At 33.9% G+C, this 18,629-nt stretch overlaps 4 protein-coding genes across 4 annotated transcripts; 2 read left to right on the forward strand and 2 right to left on the reverse strand.

Moving 5' to 3' along the window:
- Positions 1-1,271: 1,271 nt before the first annotated feature.
- Positions 1,272-6,232, forward strand: LOC110612160 (IAA-amino acid hydrolase ILR1-like 4). The gene is made up of 5 exons (XM_021752860.2): positions 1,272-1,814; positions 1,927-2,052; positions 4,154-4,468; positions 5,326-5,454; positions 5,599-6,232. The coding sequence occupies exons 1-5, from the start codon at positions 1,464-1,466 to the stop codon at positions 6,004-6,006; spliced, it is 1,329 nt and encodes a 442-aa protein (XP_021608552.1). The 5' UTR covers positions 1,272-1,463; the 3' UTR covers positions 6,007-6,232.
- A 1,950-nt stretch (positions 6,233-8,182) lies between these two features.
- On the reverse strand, positions 8,183-9,414 carry LOC122723196 (40S ribosomal protein S30). Its single transcript, XM_043954675.1, has 3 exons — positions 9,256-9,414; positions 9,014-9,151; positions 8,183-8,419 (listed from the first exon to the last, which is right to left on the reverse strand). Exons 1-3 carry the CDS (start codon positions 9,257-9,259, stop codon positions 8,373-8,375), a joined length of 189 nt encoding a protein of 62 aa, XP_043810610.1. The 5' UTR covers positions 9,260-9,414; the 3' UTR covers positions 8,183-8,372.
- Positions 9,415-10,296: 882 nt separating this feature from the next.
- LOC110612159 (asparagine--tRNA ligase, cytoplasmic 1) lies at positions 10,297-14,143 on the forward strand. Its single transcript, XM_021752859.2, has 6 exons — positions 10,297-10,830; positions 12,358-12,948; positions 13,028-13,284; positions 13,369-13,498; positions 13,615-13,673; positions 13,796-14,143. The coding sequence occupies exons 1-6, from the start codon at positions 10,384-10,386 to the stop codon at positions 13,977-13,979; spliced, it is 1,668 nt and encodes a 555-aa protein (XP_021608551.1). The 5' UTR covers positions 10,297-10,383; the 3' UTR covers positions 13,980-14,143.
- Positions 14,144-15,356: 1,213 nt separating this feature from the next.
- LOC110612163 (60S ribosomal protein L31) lies at positions 15,357-17,066 on the reverse strand. The gene is made up of 3 exons (XM_021752863.2): positions 16,949-17,066; positions 16,745-16,850; positions 15,357-15,823 (listed from the first exon to the last, which is right to left on the reverse strand). Exons 2-3 carry the CDS (start codon positions 16,825-16,827, stop codon positions 15,544-15,546), a joined length of 363 nt encoding a protein of 120 aa, XP_021608555.1. The 5' UTR covers positions 16,828-16,850; positions 16,949-17,066; the 3' UTR covers positions 15,357-15,543.
- Between the last annotated feature and the right edge of the window lie 1,563 nt (positions 17,067-18,629).

Here is an 18,629-nt window from a genome sequence, read left to right on the forward strand (position 1 = left end):
TTAGCTGTTTCTTTATTCCCGGGTCAAGATCGGTTGACCTGAAAACGATGCCGTCTAGCTTTGCTCAATCAAACTTCCAACAAATTTGTCCGTTTCCTCCAAAGAAAGAATTAATGAAGGGATTCATGTAAATAAATAATTTAATATTAAATATATATTTTTATAATAATATCTATAAAATTTGTATATATTTATTTAAAAGTTAAAATTTCTTTTGTTTTTGGAAGTAAGAAAAAAAATATCAAAATTTACAATTTTAAATAAAAAATTTACAATTTAATTCCTAATGAAATTTATTGATTAATTTTTAAATTTTAAATAATATATAAAAATATTTTTAATATTTTAAAAAATTTATTAATTAATTTACCAATTAATTTTAGCTATTCATCATTTTACTATTTAATTTTTATAATTTTAAAAAATTTATTAATTAATCTTTTAAATTTTTTAAAAAATTATTAATTAATTTTACTATTTTTTTAAAAATAATTATATTAATAAAATTTTATCAAATAAAAAAAGATATGGTCTCAAACATAAATGATTATGTATGATAGATTTTTTAATCAAAGTATGAACATATAGAGTAGTATTAAAATAAATTTATGTAATAGAAATATCAGTTTTAGAGTTTAATAAAAATTTACAATTATTTAAAATTAAATTTTTATATAAGATAATTTAGTAAAAATGCTTCTCAAACACCTGTCTAAATAACTGCATAAGATAATTTGATAAAAATACTTTTTCTTATTTCTTATTTCTGAAGTATAAATCATTAAAATCTTTCGAATAAAACCATAAAAAAGAGTTTCTACGAGATAAAATTCGAATAAAATTCTAAAACTGATGTCGTCATTGCGATTTTGAAAATTCATAATAACCGATAAATTTTCATTTAATATTATCTACCGAAATATTCGAATTAATAAAATAAAAAAAATAATTATAAAAACATATTCATGACTTTTTCGCCTTAATAAAAAATCTCTATCTCAATTTTTATCTGTTGAGCGAGAAACAACAATTTTACTATAATAAAAATATTTTAAATGTTTTATTAATATTTCGGTCAATAATTTTACTATAATAAAAATATTTTAAATGTTTTATTAATATTTAATAATTAAATTAATAATAAAATTATTTAATAAATTTGTTCAAATATTAAAAATATAAATCAAACAAACATTAACGAAAAGTGTATAGCCTCTGCTTTCCAGTCTACACCACTATGCACAGAATCAGGCACAGCTCAGGCTGCCTTTGCGATCCCCCACGCGCATCCCCTCATCTATTCTTTAGTCCTAACAGAGACCTCATTTGTCTGTTTCTCTACTTGTCCTTTCTTTGGACAACAACAAAAAAAAATTTGTGCTTTCTTGCTTACTCATTCTTCACTTCAACATCTTGCAGAACTCAATCTCTCTCTCTTCAGTTTCGTGATTCGCAACAGATTAATGGGTCTCTTCAAACGTTGGATTCTATGCTTTCTAGCTTTCAAGTTCTTTGTCCCAAAGCCTGTCTCCTCAAGCCCTGAAGCACTTGCTCAAATTCCTGTCGATTTCCTTGACCTCTCAAAAAAACCTGAGATTGCAGATTATATGATCGGTATTAGGAGGAAAATCCACGAGAACCCAGAACTTGGTTTTGAAGAATTTCAGACCAGTAAGCTTATTAGAGACGAGCTTGACCATTTAGGCATCCATTATAAGCACCCAGTTGCTATTACCGGTGTTGTTGGCTATGTTGGGACCGGTGGGCCTCCTTTCGTTGCCATAAGGGCTGATATGGATGCTCTACCCTTGGAGGTCTTATTTGATTTTTCTTTTATATTTATGCTTCAGTTTTAATTAGATCGTTGCTGATTTAGTTAAGAGAGAATTAGTGTTGTGAAGAATCATAGTTGAGATTCAATTGCAGGAGGCAGTGGAATGGGAGCACAAGAGTAAAGTTCCTGGTAAAATGCATGCTTGTGGACACGATGCCCATGTTGCAATGCTTCTTGGTGCTGCTAAGATGCTTCAAGAGCATCGCCATGAGTTACAGGTTTAATCTTCTTCAAATTATTTTTTTTCAACTGAAAATCCAATTTGTAATTCTATGTGTTTAGACGGTTGACTTCATAGATTTTTGGAATAATTTAACATTGCTGGTCCATTTACTTAATTGGGATGTTATTCATACAGTTCTGAAGATGGGAATTATATTCAACTACTGGGTGGAAATAGATGGTTGAATGATTTCATATGCTATGCAAAACACTCAGTAGATTGGGATTTTGTGAAACATTTAAAAATCCTGTGTTTGATTTATATAACTATGTGATCAGTTTCCATGCTTGTTCATGTTATTTTATTCAAATCTGGCCATGGATTGATCGTGGAATAAAAACTTCTTGTTATAGTGTGAACTTACCACAAACTTCCCATTTACTTGTTGGTGTGTGTGTGTGTGGTCTTTTTGCTTCAAAAGAAGTTGGCATTCCTCTAAGGTAGAATTTGTCTTCTGAAGATTTCTAATTCCTTTATTTTGTGGTAAATAGTTGAATCTACATGTATCTGTCTCCTTTTAGATATAAATTCTTACTTTTTTGTTTGTAGTCTTTGGTCAAAAAGGTTATACCTTTTGGACTTATAATTCCATATGATGCTTAATTTTCATAATTTTATTTGTCCTTCACAAGTAATAATAACTAATAAAATTAAAATGTTCTAGTAGCATTCACCTTTTGTTTTAAGCAAAGGTGGTTGCTTTGTGGATCTACTAGTTGTACTGTTCTTACCTTGTGATGGTTTTTTTGAAGCCATTGCATACTGTTCACATACTGTTTTTTCTTCCCTTTTTTAAAACACCTCCCCTTCTGAAAAAAAAGTTGTGCGTCCCATCTTTTCCTTGCAAGTCATATTATTTTGACTTGACCTGATGTTAAATAGTCAGGTCCATATGATTATTCAAATGATGAAAAATTAGTTTTTCTGGAGTTGCAAAGAGCGGGATATATCCAGGATTGTTAAATGCAGGAAGAAACAGCAAAGGGCAGACATAATGCCCTGTACTAATTAAGTTTCCTTCCACTGGCTTCTTTTCTGGTAAATAAGTATTTAATTTCACATGTGGAAGTTTAGGGTGTTTAATGGCAAGCATGTGTCAAACATGTAATACACAGGCCGATGAGGTCTTTTGCTGGAGTCAAGCTTATAGGCTATCAGTGGCATATTTCTCATCATCTTAGCTAACAGTGGCGTATTTCTCATCATCTTATCTGCATTAAGGTCTTTGGTGTGGAGCTGTTATTCTGAAGTTAATAGGTTTTGATTATTCACTTAGAAGCTTCCTATGGCTTGAATTTTTCATTCTACCTTTCATGGGGTCATATGACACCGATAAAAGTGTAAAAGCTGTTGGATTCCTACATGGACTGCATGATTGGGAAGAAATCTGGCCACTTGTTGTAAGCAATTTTACTGAGATGCATGAATTTTCTGGACTACTTTGGCTAGTCTGTGTCTAAAATACCTAAAACGCCCTCATGGATCCAACATTAGTCCTTTCTTTTAGCTTGCAGTTTATCTGGTTTCTCCTAGCTCACGAAAGAGAGATTACACTGAACTGGATCAATGGATTCTGGTGTTCTGAAAATTTTCAATCATGATTTGTTTCATCACAAATATTCACTTATTGCTTATTCATCATTTTCTTTTCTACATTGATAACCTTAGCTTAGATAAGGAAGAGGTAAGAGAGCCTTGTGGATAATGTGGTAAAATTCATAATGAAGTCTGATACAACAGATAAAATTAATTATTCCTAATGAAGTCTGATAACAACAGATACAATTAACTATCTGAAGGCATGCCTGTATAGAAAATTTCAAATAAGCTATAAGCAAATCATCTTCCAAAAACATTTGCCCTTCTTTTTTCCTTTTGGATTTCCCCCTCCATTATAGAGGTAGCAACTACAGTATCTGACCAAAATCTTGTATATCATGAGATTATTGTATCCCTTCTTTATGCATTACTTATGAAATTCAGTACTGTAGACCCGGATTCAGTTTTATGTGTCATTATCTTTAGTAATCGGTAGTGTAGAATGCCCATTTCTCTTTCAAAATGAATTTCTTGATTATTTCTTGTTGTTTTGACAGGGTACAGTTGTTCTTATTTTCCAACCAGCTGAGGAAGGCCAAGGGGGAGCCAAGAGAATGCTGGATGCCGGAGTCCTCAAGGATGTCGATGCCATCTTTGGAATACATGTTTCTACTCTGTACCCTATTGGTACAGTTGCATCCAGAGCTGGTCCCATAATGGCAGCAAGCGGTTTCTTTGATGCAGTGATAAGTGGAAAGGGGGGACATGCTGCCATTCCCCAGCATTCAATAGATCCTATTTTAGCAGCTTCCAATGTGATCGTTAGTTTGCAACACCTGGTTTCACGTGAAGCTGATCCGTTGGATTCACAGGTTGCATCTTTTTCTCACACAGTTATGCATGTTTGTATATGCACATGTTGCCTTTTTTAATTGCCCCTTCCCCTCTTTTATTTGGAATGTTTCTAATTAATCTCTTTCGATATATTATCCTTTTAGTTGTCTCCAAGTCATTTTTCTACCCCAACCATTTATATTATGATGACTGAATATTTGTTGATGCCAACCTCAACCATTTTTTTTACTAAAAGTGTTGGCCTTCATGCCCTTCTCTCTCTATTTATTCAGTATTTTTAAATTAATTTTTAAGATAATTATTTTCCATAGCATTAGTCTTTGGCCTAGGTTATTTGGACTCGGATACGGGTGTTAGAAATGGGCGCATATCCCTATGTCTGACTTGTCAAGTTTCTGATAGAAAATACGAAGATGTAGAGCTAAGTTTAGACATGGGTGTTTGGATACATTGTGTTATATAAAATAAACTAGAATTTTAAAAAAATATAAAGTTATATAGTAATAATTATAGTCTAAATAGATGATCAAATACAACTAAATATATCATTAAAAATACAACCAAATAACTATTTTTATCTAAATACTGCTCTATAAAATTATTCATGAATGTCACTCAAGCGTCCGAGTGCGGACATGAATATGTGTTGGACACATATTCCTTGTTGATCCCATGAAGTGTCGTGTTGACACGGATACGGCATGTTAACATCAAGAGTCGGAGTATTTGAGCTCTTAGCTATCAAATGTGGAATGCCTATTGATGACATATAGCACTTCTGTGATATTCTTGTGCAATGCTTTCTCATATGATGGCCTGTGCCTACTCTCTAACTGCGTAATAAGCTTTGCCAACATGAACAATATATTTGCAGGTAGTAACAATTGCAAAATTCCAAGGCGGTGGTGCATTCAATGTCATTCCTGATTCTGTTACTATTGGTGGAACATTTAGGGCATTTTCCAAAGAGAGCTTTATTAAACTTAAACAACGAATTGAAGAGGTACCTTTCCTATATGCTACTGCTTAGTGGCCCCATTTTTGCAATGAGGTTATTTCGGTGTTTTAATGTTCTGTACTGTTGCAGCCATAATCATAAAAGGGTTTGCACTCACGGCTTTTCATTCTCTTACAACTCAAATGACAGGTTATCACAAAACAGGCTAGTGTTCAAAGGTGTAATGCCACTGTCATTTTTAACACAGATGAGAGACCCTTTTACCCAGTGACAGTAAATAATGAAGAGTTGCATGACTTCTTTGTAAATGTTGCATCGGACATGCTGGGTGCCCAGAACATCAAAGAAATGCAACCAGTGATGGGAACAGAAGACTTCTCCTTTTTCGCGGAGGCAATTCCTGGATATTTCTTCTATGTTGGTATGAAGAATGAATCTCAAGGACCACTTGCGCTGGGTCATTCACCTCATTATAAACTGAATGAAGAGGCACTTCCTTACGGGGCAGCACTGCATGCATCTTTAGCAACAAGTTACCTTCTGAAAAATCAATTGGAAGCCAAATTATTGAAGGGAAATTTGCATGATGAGTTATAAGGTATTTAAGCCAGATAGATGAAAATTGGTAGTAATGCCTTAAAGCATTGTCCAATTGTTGGCAGAACATCAGAAACTGTTTCACCTGTAAATTTGAATAAAAGTTAATTTACAGAGCATGTGTTGACTGTGCATTAGCATATTTTGTCTTCTGTTGTCTTGTTCTGCTTGAACAACTTTGAAAATATTTTCTTTAAATGAGCTCTCCTCTTTCTCATTATTGTCATTGTTAAGATTTTGTGAATGCAAAATAAACGTGTCCATATTCTGATCATCCATAGATTGCTTGATTTTCTTTTAGCTATATTTAAGTAGAAGTATCACTTGTAAAGAGAGGGCAATGAGTAACTTTAGCCCTCTGTATAGAATCGAGAATTTTGATAAGAATTTAATTTAATTTATTTATTTTTTAAAAATTATTTTGTTTGGAATGAAGGAATTGTTAATGATATTTGTGGTATGCCGAATAAGTAGTTATGGGTTAATGAGCTCTCCCTTGTCTCATTATTGTCAGAATCTCCATGTTGATTTTTTATTGTTGACTGAATAAAGACGAAAAGAGAGAAACTCAAGCTATGGAGCAGTTAAAAAATAATTTAATTATTTTGATATTTTTATATAATTAAATTAAATTTATTTTAATGCTTTTAACTAGTATCTCATTCAACTGCATTTTGACTGTAATGCTAAAGAGCCTAAAAAACTACACATGAACAGCTATATTAGACATCAAGCGGCCTCCGTTCTTTCCTTGATGTTCATGTTCATCAACTGACGGTGCCGTTTTGCCACCTTCAGTTAATCTTATAATTGAATTTGCCCCACTGTTCAGGAGATGGGGAAAGAAAAGAAGTGACTCCACTAATAAACATTGTTTGTTGGGCATAAAAGGGAAGAACTTGCAAATTGTAATCCTAGAATCCTGCCAACTGTACTTATCTCGAGCATGCAGCCTCCGCTTGGAAATGCATTTTGGTTATTGTGGCTTATCCTAGCTATATATAAATTCGTTCTAAAAGGATAGTATATGGTTAACTACTTTTTTTTTTCCCCTTTTCTTTTCTTGTAGAGAATGAAGGGAATAAAGACTCAAACCTGAATTTGCTGACAAGTAAGATACCTTTAGAACAAAACCAGTTTATACACATATAGAATAGATAATCCAGAAAATCCAAATCTACAATTTATGCATTTCTTAGTTTAGAACGAGTACAATGAGTTCCTTGTTTCCATAATAAGAGAAATTCAAACAAAGCCAATTAACTTTTTTTCCGCCTCTGTTATCACAAAATTGCAAACAATCAATCCTAAGAAATTCAAATCTCAACTCCTTTTTAATTTCCAAAAATCCCACTAAGTTTTCCTACACAAAATTTGTGTGTCTAGTGTTTAGTGATAGTATTGAAATTAAATCAAAATATTATTTTTTATTATTCGATAATTATTTTTTCTATAATAATATATAATAATTTAATTAATAAATATTAAAAGACTACTCTACCTAACGTCTAACATTGGACCCAAGTAAGATTTGGCCACCACTAGTTTTTATTGTTTGCAGTATATTAAAAGATGCAACTAATTAACTTTAAAAATAATTTATATTTTCTATCAATTTTTTATTAATTTGTAATTTACATCAATACTTAAATAATATTCATTTATATTATCATTTTGTATTTAATGGTATTATTCATTTATATTTTTTATTGTCATTTTATATTTAAAAGCTAATTCAACATTTATTTTGTAGCACACATTTTTACTTTGAATCACTATATAAACAACTGACTGCTACTGAATCACTAGTCAATCACTATATAAACAACTGCCTGCTACTGAATCACTGTATAAACAACTAACTGCTAACAACTAACCACTACTCATGCAGCTAACAGCCATTGAAACTACTAATATACCAAACATGGCCTTCATAGAGGCACACGGGCACATGCTTCCCGAGCGCATAAGCTCACTCAACAAAACCGTACAAATGTTGAAAGCACTAAATTTGCACAAAAAAGGTGCAGCAGTTCTCTGATATAAGTGATAAAATCCTCGAATTCTTCCTTTACCTTTGTTAGGGAGAGTGCAAAAAATCTAAATGAAGATGAAAATGCCTAAAATCAAAACCAACCAGACTTTGATAGTTGAGATAGGTCATTCAAGAAGCCCATAACAAAATGCAGTATAATAGAATTACGAAACAAGTTGTACCATCCCAATTAACAAAAAGAGCGTATCCTCAACATAGTTTGAGACATAATATAAAAAACTCAACACAGTAACACAATAAAAAGATTATCCAACCTCCCAACATCAACCTCCACCTACATAACTACTAACTTCAATAATCTTGTCACACTTTACTTCTCAGATGAGTTGGGCCCTCTCTTCTTGCCGAATCCCACAACTGCAAATTAACAAGAGTCAAACCAAAACTTTAAAACCGTGTTGCAAATAATCCAGAACAGAAACTCAATTTTGATATCAAAATTCTGAACTGTAACCAAGTTTTCCTGGTAGCAAGTAGGATAAATACAAAACTCAAACACAACAAAGGTTTTCAGAACCAAACATTATTTTCAAAAGAAAAATGCTGTTTAAAAGAAAGTGCATATAAGAATTCAGGAAACAGAAAATCACGGATAATTGAAACATGCCAGAATCCTTTTTTTCCAATTTAAAGAAAATATTGCTACTATGGTTTGCAAATACCAGTTCTATAACCCCTCCCCTAACCCCCCCCCCCCCAAAAAAAAAAAAAAAAGATTGAAATGCGGCGAGAAGCATCACATGAATACTCAATTTTCCTGTTCGCGAGATAGGCAAACAATACTAAACTTATTCTATTCCAATTAATTTTACAATGCATCGAATCCAAGTTTCCCCTTTGTAAGGGAAGAAAAACGATACCGCAAACTTATTCCCTCACAATGAAATTAACAATCGAATACCTTAGGATATATATACATATATATAGAAAGATGGATAGAGGAGAGATTACCTGCGGTGACAAAGCGGCGGTTGTATTGCATCCTCTTGTAGGCGCGGCCGCGTGGCCTCTTCTTTTTGTCCTGCTTTGCGACTTTAGGAGTTTGGCCTCTCACCTTACCAGCACGAGCCAGAGATCCGTGAACCTTACCTGCGAATCAAATATCCACCATTAGAAAACGATGACTGTTAGCTTCAACTATAGAAGAAAAACAAAAGCCAGATGAACTGAGCAGTAAGGTACTCGAGCTTTACCCATGGCAACTTCCTGAACTGTTCTTGCTGCTGCGCGGTTGCTGTTGCCTGTTGCTCTCTAGCTCGATCCAATGATACGGAGCGATTAATAGAAAAATTAGGGTTAGGTTTTTGGCAGGCTAATATAGAGAGACACAGTGGTGTGAGCCGACTTTAGATATCATGGGCTGGGTTGCCCATTAGAATACTGCTCGTGCTGGATAGGCCTGAATTTAAGGCTCACCTCAGCCGAATCAAGGCCTCGCATTCTCGTAAACCTTTTCCAAAACTCTCTTCTACATTTATATATACCTAGATAGAAAAATAATTAATCTAATAAAAATAATTTCATGATTTTACAATGATATATATATATATATATATATATATTTATTTATTTATTTATTTATTTATAATTTTTATTTATTTTATTTTTATATATATCAAAAAAATAAATTTTTTATTAACTTTTTAAATTATACTCATTTTAAAATATTAAATTTTATTAAATATTAAAAAATATTTTTAAAAATTTATTAAAAATAAAATAAAATAAAGCAAAATAAAACAATAATAATAATTTATTTATATATTATTATAGTATAAAAAAGAAAATGAATAATATGTTTAAAATAATTAAAAAAATTATAATTATTTATAATTTTATTAAAATATATTTATGATATAAATTTTGGAAAAAAAAAGTTTCTAACGGGTCAACTTTCCTTGGTGGACAAGAAGAAATACAAAAATTAAGAATAACGAGGTCTCCAACGTGTCAATCACACAGTAAGCAGTAAGCAGTAAGCAGTAAGCAGTAAGCAGCAAGCAGCAAGCAAGATTCGGGTAAGACGAAAAGTTGAAGATACCGTGCGTTAGAATACCAATCAGCCAATAAAAATCTCGCGTTGGTGTTAATATTTCCATCACTTAGTGACACGTGTCTCCAAACTAATAGATCAGATGTCCAACGGCCATGGCGTGGCGCCCAAGTGACTCTATGAATTTACAGTAGTCCTGGTGGTAGTATATAATTTTTCCCTGGTACCAAGTAAAACAGATTTAGCCATTTAGGGTTTAGGAAAAGCCTCCATCGTCCTTCACACATCCGCTGCTAGCCACAGAGCTCCGCCTCCCTTTCTCGTCCCAATGGGAGACGAACACGATACCAAAGTTCTCAAGCATCCTTTCTCCGACAGGGTACCAATTCGATCCATTGTCTGTCGCCCCGACGGTGGTGCCGGCCTCACTGGCCAGCTTGTGAGGATTGGTGGCTGGGTGAAGACCGGGAGAGAGCAGGGCAAGGGATCGTTCGCGTTTTTAGAGTTGAACGATGGGTCATGTCCGGCCAACCTGCAGGTTATCGTGGAGAAAGAAGTGGCGGATCTGAGCTCGCTTGTGCACACTGGAGCGTGCGTCTCTGTTGAGGGTGTCCTCAAGGAACCACCTGAAGGTACCAAGCAGAAGATTGAGCTCCGAGTAGAACAAGTGCTCCATGTTGGACCCGTGGACCCGGCTAAGTACCCGATTCCCAAAACGAAGCTAACGCTTGAGTTCTTGAGGGATCATATTCATCTTCGACCCAGAACTAATACGGTAAAATGTTTGGTTTTGATATTTACATTGTAAATTTCATTCATCTTATTTTGACGTTGTGATACGTGTGATTGATGTGTTCTGAGTTTTTCTATTTGGATGGCTAAAAGTATTATTTCTGGCTACGACATCAAATGATTTCATTGCTGCAGTTATTTTGAACTCAATATATAAGTTTCTGTTAGAATCATGAAATGTGGAAAATCCCTTATTTCTAGTGTGTACTCCAAATGGGTTTTGGAAATGTCTTGGAAAATGTCAGTTCGGAACCAGATAATGCATTGTAGACAGTGGGTTGGCTTCCATTCAAATAATTTAATTTTCAAATCAAATGAAACTCCATCTCAAACCGTGCATCCAACATTGCTTTGTCTTTGCAAATTCTCGTGGACTGGAGTTGAACCTTGTGGAAGTAGTACTAATGTGTTGGAAAATGAAAGCTTACTTGAAGCCCTTGTTTGGAATAGATCACTTGCAAGAAAAGAATTCTATTGAATTCTCATGCAATCATGCATGGTTTCGACTTCATGATTTTTTTCAATTCAAAAAGAGTTAAAGAGAATTAATAAAAAAGAAATCAAGTGACTTGAGTTGTTTTGAATTCATTGATTCTGAACAGGGGGTTTGCTGAAATTGAATAGAAAAGAAAACAGGCAAGAAAAGAAATTGGAAGAGGGAATAGAAAAAAGAAAAAAGAAATTGAATTCTCTTCTATTGTTTTGGGCGTTTACTGAAGAATGGAAAAAAGTGATAAGAGGTTAAATATGAGTGTTCAATTGTATCCTTTATAAGGAATATTTCTATCTCTATTGACAGGTTGTCGAGTATAGAAAGTCAAAAGATTGTAAATCTTATTAGAGGAGAAGAAGAAGAGAGAAAGAGAAGTTGGGGGTTAATATTTCCTCATTGGAATGTCCAAGTCTCTGTTAACTGTATTTTAGAATTCTTGATTTGAATCCTATGATTCAATTCAGTTCTCCGCCCTAGTGATTCAAATTTATGAGGTGAATCTTAAAAACCTGAATCTTACTATGCTCCATTCAATTCCTCATCTTTAGAGATCTCTTGACTTGAGTATCTTACTGCACGAATATATGTTGGAGGCATATTCCTTGTGTTTCCATACAGTATCATGTCGACAAGGATACCACATGGCAAAATGAAGAGCTAAGAGTACTAGAGGCCCAAAGAAATTTTTATTTTTTCTTTCCTTTTTTTATTTTCTCTCACTTCCCTCAAAACAAACTGGAGATTTCATTTCTCCATTTGAATCTCAATATGACAACTATGGCTGAAACAAATTAATTTATTTTTTATTTCCTTGCTTTTTTTATTTCCTCTCACTTCCCTTCAAGCAAACCAAGTGTTACAACTTGTAAATGCATGCATTAAGATGTATTGATTCTGAAAATTTTTAATTAGATCTCTCTCTCTCTCATCTCGATTGTTGTTGTTGTAATATGGTTTTCTTTGATTTTACTAATGCAAATGGATGTTTCATCTGTTGATAAATGTGCTTCTTTCCAGATTTCTGCAGTTGCTCGAATTCGTAATGCTCTTGCTTTTGCTACCCACTCATTCTTTCAAGAGCATGGTTTTCTATATATTCATACTCCAATTATCACTACTAGTGACTGTGAAGGTGCTGGTGAAATGTTTCAAGTGACTACCTTGATTAATGAAGTTGAAAAGATAGAAAAGGAGCTGATTCAGAATCCTCCACCATCAGAGGCTGACATAGAAGCTGCTAAGCTTGATGTTAAGGAGAAAGGTGGGGCTGTGGCCCAATTGAAATCTGCTAAAGCCAGTAAGGAGGAAATAGCTGCTTCAGTGGCTGAACTGACAAAAGCGAAGGAAAATCTCTCAAAGCTGGAGGAAAGATCTAAACTTAAGCCTGGCATTCCTAAAAAAGATGGGAAGATCGATTATTCACTAGATTTCTTTTCCCGTCAAGCATTTTTAACCGTCTCTGGCCAGCTACAAGTTGAAACATATGCCTGTACCGTTAGCAGTGTCTACACATTTGGACCAACTTTTCGAGCTGAGAACTCCCACACTTCCAGGCATTTGGCAGAATTCTGGATGGTGGAACCTGAAATAGCATTTGCAGATCTTGAGGTATGTTAAATTTTATAGTTTTGCCATAATTTTTCTATTTTCACTTTTCCAAGGTCTGACAGGGTGCATAATTTTTTAGGATGACATGAACTGTGCGGAGGCATATGTGAAGTATATGTGTCAGTGGCTACTTGATAAGTGTTTTGATGATATGGAACTGATGGCTAAGCTTTATGATAAAGGTTGCATTGATCGACTAAGAATGGTTGCTTCTACTCCTTTCAAGCGCATTTCATACACAGAAGCGGTGAAACTGCTAGAGGAGGCTGTGCAAGGTGGTAAGAAGTTTGAAAACAAGGTGGAATGGGGTATAGATCTGGCATCTGAGCATGAGAGGTCTCTCTATCTTTCCCTCTGTTTATCTCTATCTTTTCAGCATACTGTCTGTATGCTAATACCTTTGTTTGTCCATTCATTCAGATACTTGACAGAGGTATTATTTCAGAAGCCTGTTATCGTCTACAATTACCCAAAAGGGATCAAAGCATTTTACATGAGGCTCAATGATGATTCAAAGACAGTAGCTGCCATGGATGTTCTTGTACCAAAGGTACCTATTCTTTAATACATCTCTGAAACTTGGTGGATCATCAATTACGTTTGACTTTATAGTTTCTTTTTTTTTCTACTGTCTTCTAGTATTAACATTTGTGATACATATATCAGGTGGGAGAGTTGATTGGTGGAAGCCAGAGAGAGGAACGCTTGGATATTATTCAGCAAAGGTATGGGATATGCTTAAAATGGTCTCAATATTCATGCAAAATTTTGCCAATACTGTCTTTATGTTTTATACTTCTGTGGTAACGGGTACACCTGTTATTGAGAATGCTCACCATCATTGCAGAATTGTTGATATGGGGCTACCTCTTGAACCATATGAGTGGTACCTTGACCTGCGTCGCTATGGGACTGTTAAGCATTGTGGATTTGGCTTAGGGTTTGAACGGATGATACTATTTGCCACTGGCATTGACAACATTAGAGATGTCATTCCCTTCCCCAGATACCCAGGGAGAGCAGATCTGTGATATTTATTTTTACCAATTACATGTTTGACGTTAATATTTTGGCTTTAGAATTCAACACAGATTGTTCTATTTGATTTCCTTTCAAATGTATTTGGCTACTTCAAATCGGACATAATTGAAAAATTACACAGCTTACATGCTGAGGTTGAGGTTGTTGCTTGCTCTGTATATCTTTTTATGGTTGATGATACTATCTCGGAATTTTCATCCAGTAGTATGTATGTTGTAGCATTGAATGTAGGTTTTATTATTTTTATTTTATTTGAGTTTAGTCAGGATTCTTTCCGTTTGCATAATTTTTTTACCCCAAAGAGTAAATAGGCCAACTAAAAGCCAAACCTTAAGGACCCACCCATATGCGGCTTGTACTAGACTCAACAATACTTTCGAAAAGGCCGATCGCTGGCAGAACCAAGGACACCGTTGCTACTAAGAACAGATCCAAAAGTAGCTCCCATGCAATAGGCAAAGCCATGCAAAACCAATTGAAGAACCATAAAGCCGTCAACTACAGAAGGGAGATCCACCGAAAAAGAGTTGTTTGATTGCAGGTCAATTTTGAGAATAATAGTAAAAGACTCAACGCTAGAGAAAGAAGGCCGAACCTCCACAATTGAGTCAAACTCTCCACTGCCACCAGAGCCAAAATACAAATTTGCAAATCAACAGGCTACCAAAAAATAGGGACATAGCTTCACGACCGTCAACAAAAATTAGGAACAGCTTCAACAAAAAATAGGAACACAGCTTCATGACCGCCGCCATCCCTTTTTGGCTGTGAACACCTTGAAAGTCTCATATCTGGAAAAGTAAGAAAGGAAACACACAAAGCACACCAAGCAGGCACTCAAAAGATGTTGTCCCCGAAGCTCTACCTGCAAGAGACAGCCAAAAAAACCACAAACTTTGTGTTGATTGGATCCGTCCTGTATATAGTGTGATGCAAACTTGAGCTTGCGCTGGAGCTGAAGCTTTCTACATCTCTACCGGTCTTTGATTGATTCTTGTTTTAAAAATTGTTTTTTTTTTTTTATAATTTTAATGCGTCATAAGCTATCACTTTCATATCTTAGGTAAATGGATATATCTCAAATCCTTGTGATTTGTTTCCAGTCACTTTTTCACCGTCCGTCTTGGTTAGAGTCATGTTTCATTGTTTTGTGGTTTGTTTTGCATCAAATCAGAGTAACGACATTCTCCTCTTTCCTTTGGACATATGCTCCTGCTACTATAACTCATTCTATGAACAAATTGATTTTAAACTAAGTTTTAGTTTGTATAAAAAGTGAATTTTCAAAAACAAAAGTAGCATTTAGGATGTAACAAACATGGGAATCGGGTAAAGGTGGAAATATTTTGGTCTGAAGAAAGAAAAGATAGAAAGAACATAGAAAGTGTCCAGCACTGATAATAACTTCGTCCGCTACAAACATATGGTTATGGTGATAGAAAGAAAAACTAATCCATTTGAAATCACTCTAGGCAAAGGGGAAAAAGAGAAGGAAATCCAATTTAACCTTTCAGCCTATTATAGGGAATATTTTTCACACACAAATTGAAAGGGTTAATCCTCATCTTCAATGATCTTGGTGCCCAGGCCTTTCAATCCTTCGGGTGGAATTTCTGCAACAGTGACAAGAGAGTAGAGCTCTTCCTTCGCATCTTCATCATCATTCCTCCTACGTGCAATGCGAACTCTGACCCTCCTAGGGACACTTCTGATCCCCCTGCTCCAGATGTGCTTGTTAAGCTTCACATCAACTCTCACATCCTTTGTTCCCATAGCCTTGTGGGCAAACTTCCTGATCTCCTTAATTGCATTGGGAGCCTTCTTCTTGAAGGTGCTGTTATCCAAAATTTATTAGAGATGAGTACCGAATAAATAAAAAGATTATATCACCTTAACATTTGAAGGAATTACACTTGTCCGTATTCAATTAGCAAAACCTACAATAAGCTACTATCACCACCAAATACTATCAAGATGATATATGACACCAAATTGTTGGCACATGATAAAAATTCGTCAATTTACTAAAGCAAAGAAAACAGAACTCCTCAATGTAATTATAAATGAATGACTACATACATATCCCAAACCCAGGGCTATATAATGATATTCTCCAAGGTTAGTAATACAAGGATGCATGCAAAAGCAGTAGGCTTGCCAAATTGCAAGCTCTTAAAATATGATGGCAGATGTGAAGCCAAATCAATAGTACAAAATGACACAAGGAAACTCATAAATCTATTGCACCAAAACTAATACTACCTAAACTACCTTACCAGTCTTCTTTCTCCCACAGCACACCTAATGGCATGCCATTTTCATCATAATCTAAATCCCACTAAACTGCCTGAACTTTCACCCAATTGTTAATAAATAACTCGTTAACCCCACATTTATGCTCCTATGGTTACTCAAGAATACTCATTACCAAAAAAATAATTATAAAAATGACTATTGCAGCCAACATCAGCACCTATCACATTGCACGTAGGCATTAAAATTCTACCTCCATAAATTGTACAGCTCAACTATTCTCAATCTATCTCCACCAAGCACTCATTTATAAATGATAAATACATTGAAACTATAACTATCAATCAAAATTTTCTAGTGGAAACATTAACATATTCATGTAAAGGCCAATATACAGCCATAAATAAACAAGCTACCCATTAATAAAGCAGCACCCAAAAAGAGACCAATAGAGCCAAAGTGCGCACAAGCTATAAACCAAATATAAAGGAAGACAGCTTACCAGCCATGCAGGCGCTTGTGCAGGTTGATGGTGTACTCTCTGGTAACCACCTCCTCCTTTCTCCCCTTTGTCTTCTCAACCATTTTCACTCACCCAGATGACCTACCTGCATTCAATAACACATTTGTAAATTTAAGATCTTCCAATACCCGCAATCGATAATTTCCCCCTAAATGAAATCAAACAGAAAGAGAAGAGAGAAACCTTCGCCTGCGAGGTTTATCAGGAAGAGAGGCGAGAGTGAGAGCTGACTGTTCGGAACATAAAACCCTAGCTTCGACTCCCTAATAAAGGACTATGTTGTACGAAATTACTTCTTTATCCTTGTGGGTTTAGAGGTTATTATGGACCATACAGGCCCATCACGGCCCAAGTTTCCACGAATTTGAGTTGTATGCACATTACCAACAAAAATATATTATTGTTATTATTTAGTCTCTATTATTTTTTAGATTTTTTATGAATTACTTGATTTTTTTAAATTTTGTTTTGGAATGGTCTATTTTAAAAAGCACATAAAATTAGTAATTATATCTTCAAATGGTATGGTATAATTAAATTGTATTGTTGCTAATTAATACTCATTTTATTCTATAATTTTTATTATTTTTTCATATATATTAAAAAATATAATTTTTTTTATTAATTTTTTAATTACACTCATTTTAAATATATTAAATATTATGAGATATTTTAAGAGATTCTTTAAAAATAAAATAAAATTAAAGAGTATTATAATAGTCAATTTATATGTTATTATAGTCTAAAAAATAAATAATAATTTTAGAATAATAAAAAATAGATAAAAATTATGGAAGGAAGAAAATAATTTTTAAATTAAAGATAAGAGATTTAAAATTTAATTTAATATTGGAATCTCATTTCATTTGTGTGTTAAAAAGAGTAGCCTAAGTCATTAAATTTTATTGTCAACAAAGAGGTAACTAAATTTTATTGTACAATTAATGAAAGAATAAAAAATATGGAAATGTTAAGATCAAAATTTTTCTACCATAAATAAAAAATTTTCATCTTATTAAACCAAACTTTTTAGGTATTTCAATTTTAATCCACTAATTAAAAACTTTCAAATACTTTTAAAACAATTTTTTTTAATTTTTAAATAATAAAAAATTATTGGGGTTTAAAACCAATAAAAAATCTTATCTTATAAAAATTGCAAAAATTTTATTATTTTACTCTACCGCTTGCTTCCTATGTGGAAGTAAAAGAAGTTGCTAGGAAATTTTGTATTATAGAATGATCATTCACATAGTTAATTTTCAATTTCTTTATTTTATACTCAAAGTAATTCAAATCAAATATATTTTCTTCCAATAAAAAATTAAAAAATAATTAAATAAATATCGATATCAAACACACTGCAATTTGATTATCGGATGAAAGTGCCATTTGAATGAAGAACCCCTAATCTTGAAAGTGTGCTTGATGCTGGTCAATGTGGGGTAAAATAGGATTATGCAATTTGAGTATTAATAATTTTTATGGGTTAATATTACAGTGGCCGACGAGGACAATGTGTCACTGTCTGCCACTGTATATTTTTTCCAATTGTTTTTTTTGAATTAAATTCAATTGGATACATTTGTGATGCAAGCGATTGAAACACCTGTCCAATAAATGAATCAAGCCCGCACTTTCAAGTAATGACCGTCGACTCTCGATGATTGCTCGCTCAACCTTGTCTCTCCTCCCTTTCAACCTGCTTCTCCTCCCTCTCAACCTCACGTCTGCTTAGTGATGTGGCCTGCTCAACCGTCAAGCACTTCTCCATCTCCATTGTATCTATCCAGTCGAGAGAGGAGAGGTATCCGTGCAGCTTTTGCCCAGAACTTAATTTTAAGGTTTTTTATTTTTATTTTTT

The sequence above is a fragment of the Manihot esculenta genome, chromosome 3, assembly GCF_001659605.2.
Source record: "Manihot esculenta cultivar AM560-2 chromosome 3, M.esculenta_v8, whole genome shotgun sequence".
NCBI lineage: Eukaryota > Viridiplantae > Streptophyta > Magnoliopsida > Malpighiales > Euphorbiaceae > Manihot > Manihot esculenta.